The 16709-nt window shown below is 42.7% G+C and overlaps 1 protein-coding gene across 3 annotated transcripts in view; it reads right to left on the bottom strand.

The window, feature by feature from the left end:
• LOC141758850 (uncharacterized) overlaps positions 1-16709 on the bottom strand; it is a 55784-nt gene that overhangs the window by 21439 nt on the left and 17636 nt on the right. For all 3 annotated transcript variants that reach the window (XM_074620597.1, XM_074620598.1, XM_074620600.1), the window contains 16 exons: positions 15297-15469; positions 14892-15116; positions 14622-14731; positions 13117-13332; positions 11084-11210; positions 10793-11009; positions 10520-10667; positions 9471-9648; positions 8933-9110; positions 7821-7947; positions 7575-7694; positions 6202-6352; positions 5301-5413; positions 4514-4664; positions 4076-4339; positions 2623-2835 (listed from right to left, as the gene is read on the bottom strand). In XM_074620597.1, coding sequence (XP_074476698.1) covers positions 2623-2835; positions 4076-4339; positions 4514-4664; positions 5301-5413; positions 6202-6352; positions 7575-7694; positions 7821-7947; positions 8933-9110; positions 9471-9648; positions 10520-10667; positions 10793-11009; positions 11084-11210; positions 13117-13332; positions 14622-14731; positions 14892-15116; positions 15297-15469 — 2711 coding nt within the window. The remainder of the gene's footprint in view (positions 1-2622; positions 2836-4075; positions 4340-4513; positions 4665-5300; positions 5414-6201; positions 6353-7574; positions 7695-7820; positions 7948-8932; positions 9111-9470; positions 9649-10519; positions 10668-10792; positions 11010-11083; positions 11211-13116; positions 13333-14621; positions 14732-14891; positions 15117-15296; positions 15470-16709) is intronic.

Here is a 16709-nt window from a genome sequence, read left to right as displayed (position 1 = left end):
TACATGCTAACTCTGTCACGGACAGGAAACGCTATCGTATCGCGGTAACGTGGCGGTTGAGCTGTCCGTCGCTCTCATCTCCGTGGTCAAATGGGCCGACGCTACAACTGTAGAGCACCCAGATACTGACATTTATGTTCTCTGCATTGAAACGGCCCCGATGGAGCTGACCATAGATGGATAAAGAGAACGGAGCTGACAGGAGAGCTAGAGACCACCTTGGAGAAGTTAGAGGAAGTAGACACGTGTGATTATGTCCGGTTTTCAAAATAAGGTGTTAACAAAGGGAACTGTATATACAAAATACATGTATGGAAATAAGATTGATTGGATTATATTCACCAGAAGTATAAAACATTATAGTAAATACCACTTATCTGTGAGGGAAATGTATTTATTCTTTGATTTTATGGGTTGCTGGAAAAAACTGACAATGACTGACATATTTGACTTCAGGACATCTCTGACTACAAACTGAAAAATGAAAATCCGAACTTGAAAATCAAACATTTGACTGTATTCATTTAGATATTTTTTAAAGTAAAAGTCCCTAGAAGTGTATGATTAAACATTTTTCCATGGTCTAGTGTTAAAAAAGTTCACAATATATCGTAATATCGAATTGCAATACTTGTAGAATCGCAATACTTAAATACTTTAATACATTAATACATAAAAATAGCAATACATATCGAATCGGCACCCAAGTATCGTGATAGTATGGAATCGGGAGATAGGTGAATCATACCGCCCTAGTATTACAGCTTTGGTATTTTCTTATACTAAGTTCCTCCACAGCTACAGGATTCATTATTACATTTCCACAGGCCAAGTAGAACTCCCCATTGAGAGTAAGCTCAACTATATTTGTAAAATTAGTGGAGATTCATTTCAACGGTCAGTACATTTCTATGTGCATGACAAACCCCAACCTTACTTTGGAAGTATTACTTATTCATTTTGACTGTAACAGTTATCCAAGTCGCTGCTTCCTAATTATTTAGCAGCTAACTTTTGATATATTACACATCACTACATATAAAGATCTGTCATTTCATCATACTGCTTTGCTGTCACAGCAATACTTTCACTGTCTGAAGTCTTTATCATGCACACGCTATACATGAAAAAAGCTAAGAAGACACGTGGTGACACATGTACTGTACATGGCCCAGAAACTTTTCACTATTTTCTCACATTTTATAGACTAAATGATTCATTGATTAACAGCCTGACACGGACCACTGACCTTTCAAGGTAAGTCAATTAAAGTAACACAGTGATGTATTTTCCAGGTCTTATCAGTTACTTGACCTGATTTGTATTAATGAATGACATTAGTGCTGCTCATGTGAAGCACTGCAGCGAGACAATAAAGTAAGTCCATAAGCACTGAGCTGCTTCTAAAGACACCAAAACCACTTAGAATACATGACTATTAAAGCAAGCACACTGCGGCGGCAGGACGCTCACATCAGAGTGTGAAAATCAATTATTCATGTTTGCCATTCTAAACCTCTGCTTTGGGTCCTGTCTTTGAACGTGATGACGCACAACACGGTTGGCGTGCCTCCGCTTTTGTGTGTACTGTGTGTCTGCTGATGGTGAAGTTTGTCATACACCTACTTCGCTGCCCTCAAAGTCTGTGAATGTGCTGACTCCTAAGAGAGCAGATACAGCTGTTGATACAGCTCCTTTCAGAGGGCTACGAGTCTTGGCCCGACCCCTTGTGGCTCCGTTCTAAAGGGCCTCTACCAGTCGAAAGGCACTCCAAAACTCAGGGCAGGGTCGTAGCTCTATTTCTAGAACTTCTCAGATCTGTTATCTGTTTTACAGTCTGAATTATCATGTCGGTTTATCGGAGTATCGTGGTGCTTGATGCTATTTTTCCATCATTTTGCAGTTTCTACAAGTGCAGCACATCACCGCGGAGCTTTATAAGCACAGATGGAAAGTGTTACGTGTGCAACTCTCACCATTACCAAGGTGATACATGTTTATCTATTTTTGTTTTTCGACATCAGTTTATCACATTTTTGGAAGCTGGAAAGCTGTGAAACTGTACTGCCCTGAATTCTCACTGCTCACTGCTCTTCTTCCTCTATTTGTCATGGCTGATTTAACACTCAGCAATCAGGAGGCACAGCCAGAAATTCTTTGCAGGTGCTGGGTAATAATTATTGCACACACACGCACAGCTGTCTTCTCCTTTAATTCTACATGCCCCTGCATATACTGTGTATCGGACCTATTTTTAGCAGTGTTGCAGTGTTCTGAGAAAACCGATGTCCCAAGCTAGGGAAAATAAAACACGCTAAATGTGTACACACACACAAACAGTATGTACTCACACCCTCACCTTTAGCTAAAGGTAGACCAGGTGGTTGAAATGTTGTCATGTAGAAAACAAGAATAATTGGGAACAACACAGCAGTGTATTTTTTTGTCTTTTTTAGCATCTTGATAAAATGCTTGCAGAAACAAACAAAAAAACACCTGTAAATATATACATCTGAGGCAAAATGATTTGCCCTTGCCAGATGGAGACACTCAAACAAGAGGTCAGTTTGCAATGAAAACACCAAGCACAGTGTGGTAGAGTATACACTGAAGTGAAATTACCTGTCTGAGCCTGAGCTTTCTTTTTCTTGGTCTTGGTTTCCTCCATGGGAAAGAACACCCCTTCCCCGTTCAGTGCCACTACTCGTCCGTCAGCCAGGGGGATTATGGGCAGATCCCTGAGGGTTTGCAAGATGGAGTCCTCCTCTCCGTAGCCATGCTCCAGAGCTCTGAAGTTACAGACCAGCAGCTTGGCCAGCTGACGCAGGCTGCCATCTAGAAGACAGAGTTTGGTCCTTAAATTACAGGATTTTACATTACACAGAAATTAGAAGAGTTTTCAAAACCCAATGAATGCACACCTATAAGAGCACACCAGTTAAGTGTAACGTTTTTAAAAGAATGACTGATGAAGATCTATCTTACTTAGATAGGCCTACCTGCGTGCACTCTGTCCGTGAGCTGCTAGCTTGACAGCTGTGAGTACTAACTGCAGCCATGTTGGTTGTTTATGTTCATAATGATAATTTTGGGGGAGTGTCTTTGGAAGGAGGCCTGAAGGGACGAACTGTGGCCGACTTGGGGACTTTCTCTCTATATTTGGGGACTTTTGGAGCTGGTGCTAATAGCTACTTTCATTGGAAAAGAGTTGGCAACATTGGGCTGGGTTTTTCGGTTGGATCATTTTTTTAAATCTAGCGTACTCTTGCTGGTTTCTCAGCATTACCGACACTACCTTTAATTCTGGCAAAAGAAAACGTGATCACACATCACCAGTTCTGTCCTCCCTCCACTGTCTGCCTGTCTGTTTCTGGATTGATTTTAAGATTTTATTGCTTGTTTTTACTTTTTTTTTGGGCCGGCTTCACCTTATTTATCAGAACTATTGCACCTCCATACTCCGGTCAGAGCACTGAGGTCGACCAATCAGATGCTCCTGGATGTCCCCAGAACTGGACTGAAAAACAGAGGTCGACCGAGCCTTTGCGGTGGCCGCCCCTAATGTCTGGAACAGCTCACCTCTTCAGATTAAAACTGCTCAGAGCGTAGATTCATTTAAGTCACTGCTAAAAACTCACCTCTTCTCGCTGGCGTTTGATTATGTTTATTTTCTGTTTATGCTCTTTTACTGCTGTTATGTGCACATTATGGTAATTGTTTTTTTGCTCTGTTCTTATTGTTGTTGGATTTGTATTCATTTTATATTATGTACATGGTCAACACTTTGGTCAACTGTGGTTGTTTTTAAACGTGCTATATAAATAAAGTTTGACTTGACTTGAGTTTAATTAGCACATATTTCAACTTTGTTTTTCCATATGACATGGGTGGAATAACGTGGGTTTAATAAGTGATGGTTTGCATCAAATGCTTCCAAATCTCCCCAGATCTTATTAATGTGGTTCATTGTCACTTGAGTTATTGTGCTCATCTATTACACATGTTGCATTCTGTCAGCAGTTCTGTTTGATCCATTGTGCTCTGCCATAACTTGAAGTGACATGGATTCATTTACCATCAAATTTCCCCCTCTCCTTCTTCTGCCTTCCATCCATCAGCTCCTTGGCCATGGCTGTGGTTACCGTGGTAACATCGGATCCCCGCAGGTATCGAACTCCCAGGTGAGTGAGCAGGGAGGAGGGCGGGGCGGGGCTCAAACCCGGATGGAGATAGGACAGAGACAGGTGCCTTTCTAGCTCGTCTCCGCCGATCACGTCTCGGATCACAGCGTCCTGACAGACGGCCACTTGGGACGGCAGCTTGTACACAACCTTACCATCTGGGAGAGAAAGCACGGAGAGACAAACTCTACAGGGTTAGATACAATGCTTTCAACTGTCAGTATACCAAAGCTAAGCTCACAGCATTGGTTTACTAGGAATATGTTTGTTTTTGTTTATGCTGTTTTGTTGAGTGAATTCAAAATTTCACAACCTGCACGTGTGAGTAATACCTGAGCTGAGTGTAGGCAGGAACGCCTTGCCCTTGAGCATCTGAATAATCTGCCCAGCAACAGGCTTGAAGAAGTCCAACACCTCGTCAGGCAGCGGGATGAACCGCAGGAACTGGCTGAGACCCTGCAGCCCCTTGAACTCTGGGTGATCCTGGAATAATAATAAGAAAACAGGACACTGGTTTAAATACAGACAATAGCCAAGGACTAATGAGTGGTATTGGTTATTACTGTAATCCTACAGTTGAGCCACCACTTTTTCATCATTTACCAAAAATTCTCAAATAGTGGCCAAAAACACCAAAGCAATCCTGATGAAGCTGTTTTATTTTTGAGTGTTTAACTCTTCAAAAATAATATCTAAAGATGTTTTTGTTCTTCCAGATTTTAACTTTGATTGTTGCTTTTTCAGCCATGAATCTTCAGTGTTACAGAGAAAAGCTTAATATCTGAAACCGGTTGGTTTGAAGGGTATAATAGTGGAAGCCACTACAATTACTATGTGAACAAAAGCAGTAGCACATTATGCTGAATTTACCGTATGACCTGTTATATCCCAGGTAATTTCCCCCCTCCATGATGTTTTTGTTTTTTTTACTTGTAATTGATATATTATACTTTCAGTAACATACTCTACTTCAGTGTCCCAGTTAGATGCTTTGTACCACCTGTTTGCGGCATTTTTTTTGCATTCTTATGTGATCAGGTTCCCTGGTAGGGATCACTAAAGTGACATCTCATCTAGTGTTTTTTTCCCGCCGGCCCTGCAGATACAGTATAGTCTTACAGTGAAGACATCCATGGCCTGGAGGAAGAGCTGTGGTATCTCCGAACGAAGCCACTGGTTCCATGAGCTGTCCCTGTCGACATCTTCACGTGAGGAAGGGATGTCAAAGTCACCTGAAGAAGAAGAGTTATCAAGTGAGAGGGTGCTTTCACATCAGGATCCGAGTACACTTGTCCAGTTTGTTTGATTAGTGTGAACGCTCCGTACCGTACTCAGGCACGGTTCGTCGATCCGTGCCCGAGTCCACTTGAAAAGGTGGTCTGGAGTACGGTTCATGTGTACTCGGGTACAGTTTGCATCAGCTGTGAAAGACAACCGTACCAAAACCAAGGAGGGTGGAAAGAGGAGTGGTCACGCGTCATATCTTTGGGGTACAACACGTGCGCAGTAAAATCTGGTCTGCACTTGGTGAAATTGAGCCAATAGCAACGCACGACCACAGCTCCAGTTACACTGCGCATGTGACATACCCCATACCCCAAGACCCGTGTCCCAGAATCTTTCAATAGGCCTTGACCGAAACAGGGAAGTGAACTGCTATTTAACAGTCAGCGAGTAGTTGTGAAAGGTCAGGCTTTTTTCAACGCCGCCGGTCTCCTCCCTAATCTGTATACATATAAAACGGTTTCATGTCTATGTCTGTATATGCGCGCCGATCTCATCCTCTGAACTGCACCGCCGTGGGTGATGAGGCAGGAAGGCAGGCGAGAGGTTCCTTAAAATATAGACAATGGTAGGCGATTGCTCAGCTTTCACTAATGTGAAAGCTGAAGGGGGGTGGGGGGGCAATGGTACTTGGGCACGGTACGGCTCAATTGTCGTGATATGAAAGGTCAGATTTCTTCTTCATTACACAAACTGTGTGTCCATGAAGCTCTATAATTCTAAACTCCATTCTCACCTTGGATGATGAAACGGAAGCCAAAACTGCGAAGGGGCAGGTAAGCAAACACGGGTTGTTTCTGCGGCTGGCATACGATGTCACTTTCTGTGATGTTGCTGTCAAGCTGGAAAGCCAGGGCAAGCTCAGTGGACTCAACATCCTCTTTGATCTGAAGGAGAAACACATGAATGTAAAAACAGATGCAACAGCTTACAAACCCGCAGAAATGGATATTGGTCCCTGTTAAATGGGTTAGGGTAGGGATGCACCGATACCTTTTTTCCAGACCGAGTACAAGTACAAGTACTTACATTTGGGTACTCGCCGATACCGAGTACCGATACGAGTACTTCTCTGTGCCAAAAGACCCTCGTTAACAGTCAGCTGGAGGGTGTGAGCGACACACGGCAGGCTGGGGAGTCCCGCATATGAGGCGGTGCGCCGCGATCGGCTCTAGATCGGCTTGGAAAGGCTCGGGGCGAAAGTGCTTCCCGGGGGCCAAAGTGTCACCGGGGCGGACTGTCCGGCCCACGTAAAAGGCATCAGGGGTCTGCTGCGATGTCAGCAACCCACCCGACCCGTCTTGAAAACACGGACCAAGGAGGCTAACGCACGCGCGAGTCAGAGGGTGCAAGCAAAACCCTGTGGCGCAATGAAAGTGGGGGCCGGAGCGCGCCAGCTGAGGTGGGATCACGGCCCCACGGGGTCGGGCGCACCGTCAGGGAGGTGGAGCGTGAGCACGTGCGATAGGACCCGAAAGATGGTGACGAAAGGTTAATGCCACGCTGCCGTAAAGTGTTATCGGTGCCGTTGTATCGGAGCCATTTTGCGAGTACGAGTACATGAGCACAGTATCGGACCAATACCCGATACTGGTATCGGTATCGGTGCATCCCTACTGCTGGGAAACTGGAGCACAGAATGTCTCAACATATTTTCTCTCACTCAGCTTCATTTCTTCTCTTACATAACCTGACTGCAGGTAACGGGTAGCTGCCTCTGGGAAATGGAAGAAGAAAAGTAAACCGAAGAAGAAAGAGCAGCAGGGATTATAGCGTTGTTTCACACTGACAGATCATTAAAATCTGTTTGGTGGTGTTGATGTGCTTGTCTAGATTTTTTTGTCATATATTCCTGCTTGATGTGGGAACCAGAAGCCTGCCTAATGACATCTGGCAGAGAGAGAGAGAGAGACTTTTACAGAGCAGAACGAGGACCAGTTATATAGTGCAAACAAAGAAATGCAAAGTTACAGTGAATTTTATTTATTCCCGAGTAAGGATGGAATGTAGGAACAGACGTCAGCTTCTTGTTCTGAAATCTCGATATGATACGTGCATCTGAAAATGAAGCCATAGAATGAGATTTGAATGTTAGTGTGTCTGCATTACCTTCTTGGGCTGCACCGTAGTTTTGACCACTAGCCAGCGCTCAGTGCCCTCTGTGTGCTCCACCTCTAACACATTGTGACTCAGGTCTTTTCGAGTCATTGTCACCAGACGCTTCTCACTCTGCAGAGAGACAGACGCAGCGGGTGGTGGAAGTAGAGAAAAACAGGTTCATGGTTTGCTTTAGGATTGAAACAATGACCTAAATCATGTGTGTTTGCATGAATGTGAGCAAATGTGTTAAGCTACCTGATTGTAGATGGAGATAGAGCGCAGCCGGTGCAGGAAGAGCAGCAGGGAGGGGTGCACGTCATGAAACAGGTTCCTGGTCTGATGGCTCTCGGAGCGCAGAGGAAGGCAGATCTTGGTGGTCCAGCTGATAAGAGAATAGATGCACAGAGTTGGATACAAGCACGGCAGTTTTAACAGCTTTTGACCGACTAATCGGGGAAAATACCCGCGCTGACATGCTTCTATTCATGATCTTAAATACGGATCAATAAGATCACTTCCTGAACAGATTCCACGATCAGCAGATGGATTTATTAGTAGTTTAGCTTCTGAAATCATGTTAAAATCACATATCTGCTGGTGGCTGGTTCGCTTGCTTTCACACCAGAAACGAACCGCACCAGAGTCCGCTTGGAGGCGGACCGAGAGCCACTTTTTCAGGTGGACCAGAGTTCGGTTGTTTGGTCCGCACCAGAGTTCGAATGAGCTTTCACACCAGCTCTCAAACCGCACTAACCAGGCAAACGGACCTGAGTTCATTAGAAACCGAACCAAACGGGTTATGTGTGAAAGCAACCTTAGCACCAAGTCAAGTCTGAAATGTGATTCTGTTAAATTAAATTCTTAGCGTTAAAGGCCAATCAATTTATTTGAGGTATATTTACTACCATAATTAATCTGTTTGAGTTAGATCAATTTGGATTATGGATTGCATCTTTAAGTATATGTAGAAGACATTTGACATGTCCCAGGAGAAAAGCACAGGTGAACATAATAAAATGAATGATGACTGACTTCCATTTACTGCAGCTGCTTTCTGTTTCAGGGTAATGGTATTGTGCATGCTGGTCCACTGCCACACTGTCACGGCTTACTGGGACACTTGAATAGACTGAATCACTGGGACACGTCACGCTAACAACAACATCACTACCGGGTAGAAGTTGTCTATTTAAATAGTATGTGCGTGACAGCAGAGGTTTTCTACCCGGAAGTTATTGTAAACAAACATTGTGATTCGGCGTATAGAACAGAGTCATGGATAATGTTACAGTAACACCTGTGCTTTTCCTACTATGACCAGTTTAAAATGTCTGCTACTGCCGCCTCTTGTTTCTCAATCATCCAACCTGTGCTGCTTCATGTCCTTCAGCTGTGTGTCTAGAAGCCTCTCATCTTCAGTCCAGTGGGGGAGGATGTATCCCATGGGGCCGCAGGTCTTGTCAAAGCGCAGGTGGAAGCCATTGGAGTGAATCTCAGGACAGTCTGTGACTTTAAACACCGATTTGAAGCCGATGCCCTTCTGACCTATGATGAGTGGAGCAATCAGGATGATTAAAGGAACAATTTCAACCTTATCTCTATCCACTATCTGTACTATCTACTATAGTGTATCTATCTATACTATCTATGAGTGTGAAAAATGCCTGCAGTTCTTGCCGATGTTCTCTGTGTCTCTGAGCGAAGCTGCAAAATCTGTTGTTCTTCCTGCACCCCGTGACGTAACCGTGACGTCATTGGAGGCAAGGAAGAACTACAGAGTGCTACTTAAGACAAGGTCAGATTTTCTAACTTCCCACATTCAGTATATCCTCTGGTGACACAAGCTTGGGCACTTCTAATCATGAGCTTTGACTTAGAATTTCATGGCATCATGTACATACTTACCTATGTATCCATATTTGTGTTTGCCCTTGGTACTGCGACCCACATCACAGATGGCCCTGATGTTCCTCTCCTGGAAGCCAGTCTCATTGTTGAGAATGGTGATGCTGTCCCTCTCCACCACAAAGGCCAGCGCTGGAACAACACCGACCTCTGATGGGTAACTGTTGTCATCAGCGTTCTGTGGTTAGGAAAAGTCATAATTAGACATAACTCAAATTAAAGACATGAGAGCCATCTTCAAGGTAAATACAAATATTTCTACTTTTATAGAATATTAATCACACCGGATCATAATATAAAGAACCAAAACATTCAATAAATTAGATTTTTTAATCAGTAGTAAGGATAATATATTTAGGGCTGGAGTTCACTCAAAATGGCGGCAGAGCCATTAACTCAGGCCCGATTCCAAACCACCCGCTACGCCCTCTCCCTACCTACTTCCACTCCGTTTGTGTGTTCACATGGAGAAAACAATGACAGATATTGTCCAGAAACCCTCACAGGTACTGCATTTAGCATAAAACAATATGCTCAAATCATAACATGTCAAACTGCAGCCCAACAGTCAACAACAGGTGTCGGTGTGTCAGTGTGCTGACTTCACTATGACTTGCCCCAAACTGCATGTGATTATCATAAAGTGGGCATGTCTGTAAAGGGGAGACTCGTAGGTACCCATAGAATCCTTTACATTCACTGATCTGGAGGTCAGAGGTCAAGGGTCCCCTTTGAAAATGGTCATGACAGTTTTTCCTCGCCAAAATTGAGTGCAAGTTTGGAGCGTTATTTTACCTCCTTCACTACAAGCTAGTCCATTGGTTGGTACTGATGGATTCTTCAGGTTTTCTAGTTTCATATGAGACCAGTATTTTCAATTTAGCTTTAAAACTGAGCAACCTCCGAAAGATTGATTGTGTTAACGCGTTAAAGAAATTAGTGGCGTTCATTTTGCGTGTTAACACGTTAACTTTAACAGCCCTACTTCCAATAAATGACCATCAAGATTTTGGCGTCATCTTTAAGAGTGTAAATATTAGAAGATCCACCTGAATGAGTTCCAGGACAAAGTGTGTGTCTTTGCTGTAGAGTTCAGTGGAGAGGCGGTCTAAGCTGCGGCCCAGCCTGTCCTGCTGGACCTGCATCAACCTCTGGCCTTCGGCGGTCAATTCCACACCGATACCAAACTCACTCTTCCTGTCAGACAAATAGAAGAAAGAATAGATCAGCTATACGTTTAAGGAGCCATATTTGGCAAAACAAAATCATGATACTTAGTGAACATTGCGTAGGTGATTGTGAAGGTTGACGAGAGAACAAACCTGATGTCCTCAATTACGGCTCTTTGGAGATCTAATGTGGTTGCTGATTGGCAGCCGGCAGCATCCTTTTCATCAGACATCTCTGACTGTTCCTCGTCCCGGCCTCCTTCAGCTTCACTGCTGACGTCTGATGTCTCTCCGTTAGCCAGCGAGGCCAACTCGTACAGCTCCTCTTCATCTTCTCCCTCCTCAACCACCACGTCTTGCTCGCCATTGACTAGAAGAAAACATTTCACAATTAAAAGAGAGAAACTGGCACGGTCCTTAATTCAATATGAAATGAAAGTTCACCTTGTTGTAGGCTCTGGTTGAGATTGGAGGAGGCAAAGCTGCTGTCCATTATGTTATCCTCGAGATACTCATCTTCACTCATGTTTAGAGCTGACAGGCTGCTGCTCTCAGAATCTATCAGATTAGACTGAAGTCAAGAAAAAAAGAAAAATTACAAGCCAATAACATTAATGCATCTGTTTTTTTTTCATTAAACATACAGCGTGCACAACATGCAGGGGCAAGCTGATTTAACTATTAAATCACTGATTACTAACTAAGAACAGGAATGCATAGTGCTTCATTAATCAGTTAGGGTTGGGTTTGATAGCGCTGTATCCAAACTGAATCCTGTATAGAATCTGAATCTGATTTCAGTATTAAATCTTCTTATCAAATCTGAATCCATCTGGGTTAATGTTCAACTTTTGACGAAAATAAAGTTCTAAATACTAAAACTGAAGAGGAGAGAAACCGTTTAGAGTGGCAGCCTAATTAAAGTTCACAACCTGGAGCTACAATTTGGAAATGAGAAAAGATAGAACACAATTCATCACAAAAGACATTTTTGTGCCAAAGTTGCTCGGTATATATATGAACATTTGTTTTACTAGAGTAGCAGGAGGTAAGAAATGTTGATTAAGTTTCTGGCACATGGAAATGAGCCCACTGACTTTGGCACGCATTGTTTTTCACAAGTAACTTTCTCCAAATACTCCTAGGTCCTGATTCAGAACTATTAAGCTGATAGGCTTAAATTATTGGTATGATATGAATCAACGTTTAACTGGGAAAAATGAAACTCCTAGATCGTTTTTACTAGAGAAGACGTATCACTCTGTCCGTGTTGTGGGAAACACAAAACATTCCACTCACGGCTGTACCGTGGTGTCGGCTGGAAGACACCCAAAATGTTGAGATACCTCTACTGGAGGTAGAACAAAGCACAACATTGTTTTTCATATTCTCTTAGGTCTCCTACATATGGAATGGATTCTTGTATAAAAATATTTTACTGCAAAATTTGCACTGCAAATTGACAGATATTGTGACACACCCCATAAATAAAAGAAATGCAAAATAAAGCCAGGCCAAATGGGAGATGATGCACCTAAACTCATGTGTGATATTGACCAGGGGGTTCCTCTACATGTGTGACGAAACAGAATACGAATATATTGACGCATTGAGGAAATACAGTATTACAAACACATAAGTACAATAAGCGGAAATATCAAATATGATGGTCTATGGTGAATGTATTCATTTACTTTTAGGCAGCTTTGGCTGGGATTGTCCCAGAAACACCAATCAGGGTTTGCTGGAATGGTATGGCTGTTCTGATAGCAGCAATACATGATATATAACGGTAGCAGGTATGGCCAGTGGTCTACATTAAGAAATGCAGGATGTGTTCCAGCCATGAAATGGGGGTAAATGGCATGTCTGCAGTCAAAAGATACTTAAAAATACATTTCAGTCAGGGAGAAATTGTAACACACCACTTATATAAATGTTCTTGATGCAAATTTTAAGTTGGGGATAATGTACAGCGAGCCGGTCAGTGTTGTGAAATAAACCCCGACAGGGCGATGCAGCACCCTGATGCGAAGCATCGCCCTGAAGGGGTTTATCAGGTAGGGGTATCTCAAAAACTAAAGCACTTTTGCGGGGTCTTCCCTCCAGCCAAGCTTCTTTGTCTGAATATAGACACACAAACCAGACATCAGCCAAGTCATCAATGTCCTTATTGAATTACCGTTAATTGGTGATAGCTGATATGATCTGTCTGTGTTTGTCGTTGCTGTAGCAGTATTACACTACCCAGAGATGCTACCACTCAGAATGTGAAAAAGATCACTTCCTGTGGATCAGATTATTGTTTTTTCCCCTCACGCAAGATGTAGTCAACACTGTATGTTTAGAACAATATACGTACAAGGTCCATACGTTTAAGGACTAGGACTGCAGGTGTTGATATTTGTCAGTTTAAATAGGACTCATTCCACCCTACCAGAGTACTTTATGTTTTTCTATTTTTCTTGTATTCTGACCTTGGCCTGTTCAACAGGTGCTTTGTGCATGTTGCAACTTTGGCTCTGTGGTGGGTTCAGCTTTTTCTGGTAGTCTTTGATCCAGTCCGTGATGCCCCGGAGGAACCCCAGTCGATGCAGACAGTTCATGTGCCTCAGGTCAGACTGGGACACAGTGATCAGGACCTGTTTAGACTTGGCCTGGCCCAAGGCAAGAGAGAAAGGCTCCAAAAACACCTACATGCAAGAACAAACACAGAAATTCTTCATCAGAGATACAACAGAAATGCACTTTCTTCAACTTAGTTTTGGAAACCATGTCAAAAAACATGATTACAGAAACTATGTTGTCATAATTGCAAATATGAATACGAAAAGGAGTTACAATGATAGCTTTAATCCTGTGTCTAATGTTAACACCAGAGTTTTAACACAAACTGCAGTAAATCAGAAAATCACCAATAAGCCAGGAAGCTGCTGTGTCTATCTGACCAGACTGGCTTACTGGAAAAGTCTGTGGTTGGCATGACAACTGAAACACTGATAACCGCCTCCTCAGCAATTTAGGTGAGCAGATTAAATTCACAGGCTAAAGCTGCCCACTCTTTTCGTTTGTTAAAAGCTGTGCTCCATCTCGCACCGCACCAGCCCCTTATTAGTCCATCAGTCTCTACTAGGGCTGGGACGATTCACCTATATCTCCTGAATCAATACTATCACGATACTTGGATGCCGATTTGATATGTATTGCAATTTTTAAGTATTGCGATTCAATATAATAATTTATTGTGATTTTTGTTAACTTTTTAACACTAGACCATGGGAAAAAGTTTAATCAGACACTTCTAGGGACTTTTAATTTGAAAAAAAAGATCTAAATGAATCCAGTAAGAATGTTTGATTTTCAGCATGTATGTAGTCAGAGATGTCCTGAAGTCAAATATATCAGGATCATTGTCAGACATTATTTATTAAATTTTTTTCAGCAACCCAAAAATCAAAGAATAAAGACATTTACCTCACAGATTAGTGGTATTTTCTGTTCAATTTAAAAGGTACATGTAATGTTTTATACTTCTGGTGAATATAATCCATCAATCTTATTTCCATAGATGTATTTTGTATATACAGTTCCCTTTGTTAACACCTTATTTTGAAAACCGGACACAGTCACGTGTATACTTCTGCTAACTTCCCTGCTAGCTCTCCCGTCAGCTCCGTTCTCTTTATCCATCCATGGTCAGATCCATCGGGGCCATTTGAATGCAGAGAACAGAAATGTCTGTATTTGGGTGATACGATAACGTTTCCTGTCCGTGACAGAGTTAGCATGCAGCTTTAGCTCTGCTCTGTCCAGCTCTGCTTTTCCTGTCAATGTGTGAAACCCAAAGTGTTTCCATCCTTTACTGGATGTGTAGTGTTTACCACGCTGGATTTAACATGGGAGGGTGCAGGTCGTATCCAGGACGACCCTCCGCTATATGATCGGATCCTGAAATCTACGTGGGCAATGCAGTGTGACTGACCTGCTGTAGAAGAGCCTGGCAGGTTCTAGAGGGGATTCGTATCAAACATGCCAAGAGGAATTTGGCCACTCTGCTGTAACATGACACATCCTCTTCAGCGTGGGACAAATCTAAGGAACACAAACTGTATTTTAGTAAAGATGAAACAATCATGTTGCATTTGAAATACAATGCCTTATCCCAGCTGTAAATATTTCCTTGCTAAGAAGCAAATGAGAAAGGCATTAAGGGATTCAAAGTGAACTTTAATCAGCCCTGATGCATCACTACCTTCTTTAGCCATGGCTGCTGCCAGGGAGCTCTGCATGTGATTGGCCAGGAGGGCTGTGGGAGCGTTATCGATCCCATCGGCTACCACCATGGACACGAGGTGGCCGGCTGTGCCGACGGGGTCGAGGGTCATGGCTGCACTGGAGAAATGCCTGTCTCCCGTGTGTGTGGTGATCCTGAGGAGCAAACCTGGTGTCACCTCCAGCGCTGCCAGGCCTGTATTAGCTGCGTTGTAAGGAAATAAAAACAACCACATTTCCCCAGAAAGACATTAAAATTTTCATTTACTACAATTTCATTTCTTTCATCAAATGGGCATGTTTGAGGAACAATTAAAATTTCACTGCACAGTAAGAGGTGTAGTACATTTATCTATAAATGATCTAGCCACACACAAACTCCTACCTGCATTTCTTTCGATGAATTCTTTGAGGGAGCCATGAAGGGGTTTGAAGATCAGCTCCCATTGGCTCCACTCACTTAAATCCTCCAGCAGAGGGCAGGAGAGCAAGCTGGCCAGGGCCTGGGCCTTAGACATCTCTCCTAGGCGTCCCACTGCCTCACACCCACCTTCAGCACTGTTCACGGGAGGGATGTGGGACACAAGAGGGCATAGATGAGGACTAAACTTGTACAGTTACATGTTAGGGGTGGCCGATATATCACATATACTTGATGTATTGCAGCTTGTTGTCTCTAGTAAATGATTACATCGCAAACATCGAGTACTAATTGTCCTGTAATTTGAGACTCGCTTTGGCGTTTCGCTTCTCTCGCTCTCTCTTATGGCTCTCTTCCTCTCACAGACACAAACAGAAGTGGGCGTGGGGTGTGTGACGTATGAAGCGTGTGTTTTTGTATCTGGAGGGAAAGAGCCTGGAGAGAGCAAAAGAAGTGAAGCGCCAAAGCAAGAAGACGTGTTGAGTTCAGAAACGGTGATGGAAGATGCCAGCCCCCACTTCGAAAAAGACGGTCAAACTAACCTCCACGTTGTTATATGTGTATATACTCAGGATTACAGTGAGAGCCTGTGCGAACTGACTTCAAAATAAAAGCCACCTTCAGGTGAATGTGATAGGCGATAATAAATAAATAAATAAATAAAACAAAACGAAAATTAAATAATAAATAAAATGAATGAAAAAATAACTACTGACTTCAAACTGTATTTCATAGAAAAATGTAATTTCAATTGTGTGAATAATTAGTCAAACTTAATGATAAAGAAAACAAACTAATCTGACTTCGGAATTGATAGCCGACCCCTCAGAGTATCCCTCAGACAATATTAGGACATTCTGATGTGGAATTTCAAAATTAATGCCCAAACTGTCACAGGAGTTGTGTTCCCTCTAAATTCAGATTAGCTAACTAGAATGTTACTTTAGAGAAAATATGAAAATATGGAGATATATACTGCAAGATATAATTTATAAGCCATATCGCCCAGTCCTAGTTACATGCTGGAAAAATCTCTTCAAAACCTACTGAGATGATGCCCAAAATGACATCACATTTTAAGTCATGCTTTGGGCATATGCAAAATTTTGATTCAACATTTGGCTCTATTAACCCTCTGAGACCCACAATAGACCCGTTTTAGTCTTTTTTTAGGGGGGTACAGGGGGTCTTTAGGGGGAGATAACAGGTCAGCAGTAGATGTCACATAGAAGTGGTGTACATCATCTGAAAGCTGGAACCTGAAGATTAATCTGAGATGCAGCTCAGCACTGTGTGTCAAGCTGTTCTAGTCATAAATCAGAAATAATCATGAATTAATTAATTCATTATTTAAAATAAATTGGCAGTGTATAAGGG

Source organism: Sebastes fasciatus, chromosome 20 (assembly GCF_043250625.1).
Source record: "Sebastes fasciatus isolate fSebFas1 chromosome 20, fSebFas1.pri, whole genome shotgun sequence".
Taxonomy (NCBI): domain Eukaryota; kingdom Metazoa; phylum Chordata; class Actinopteri; order Perciformes; family Sebastidae; genus Sebastes; species Sebastes fasciatus.
This window is presented reverse-complemented; position numbering and strand designations above follow the sequence as displayed.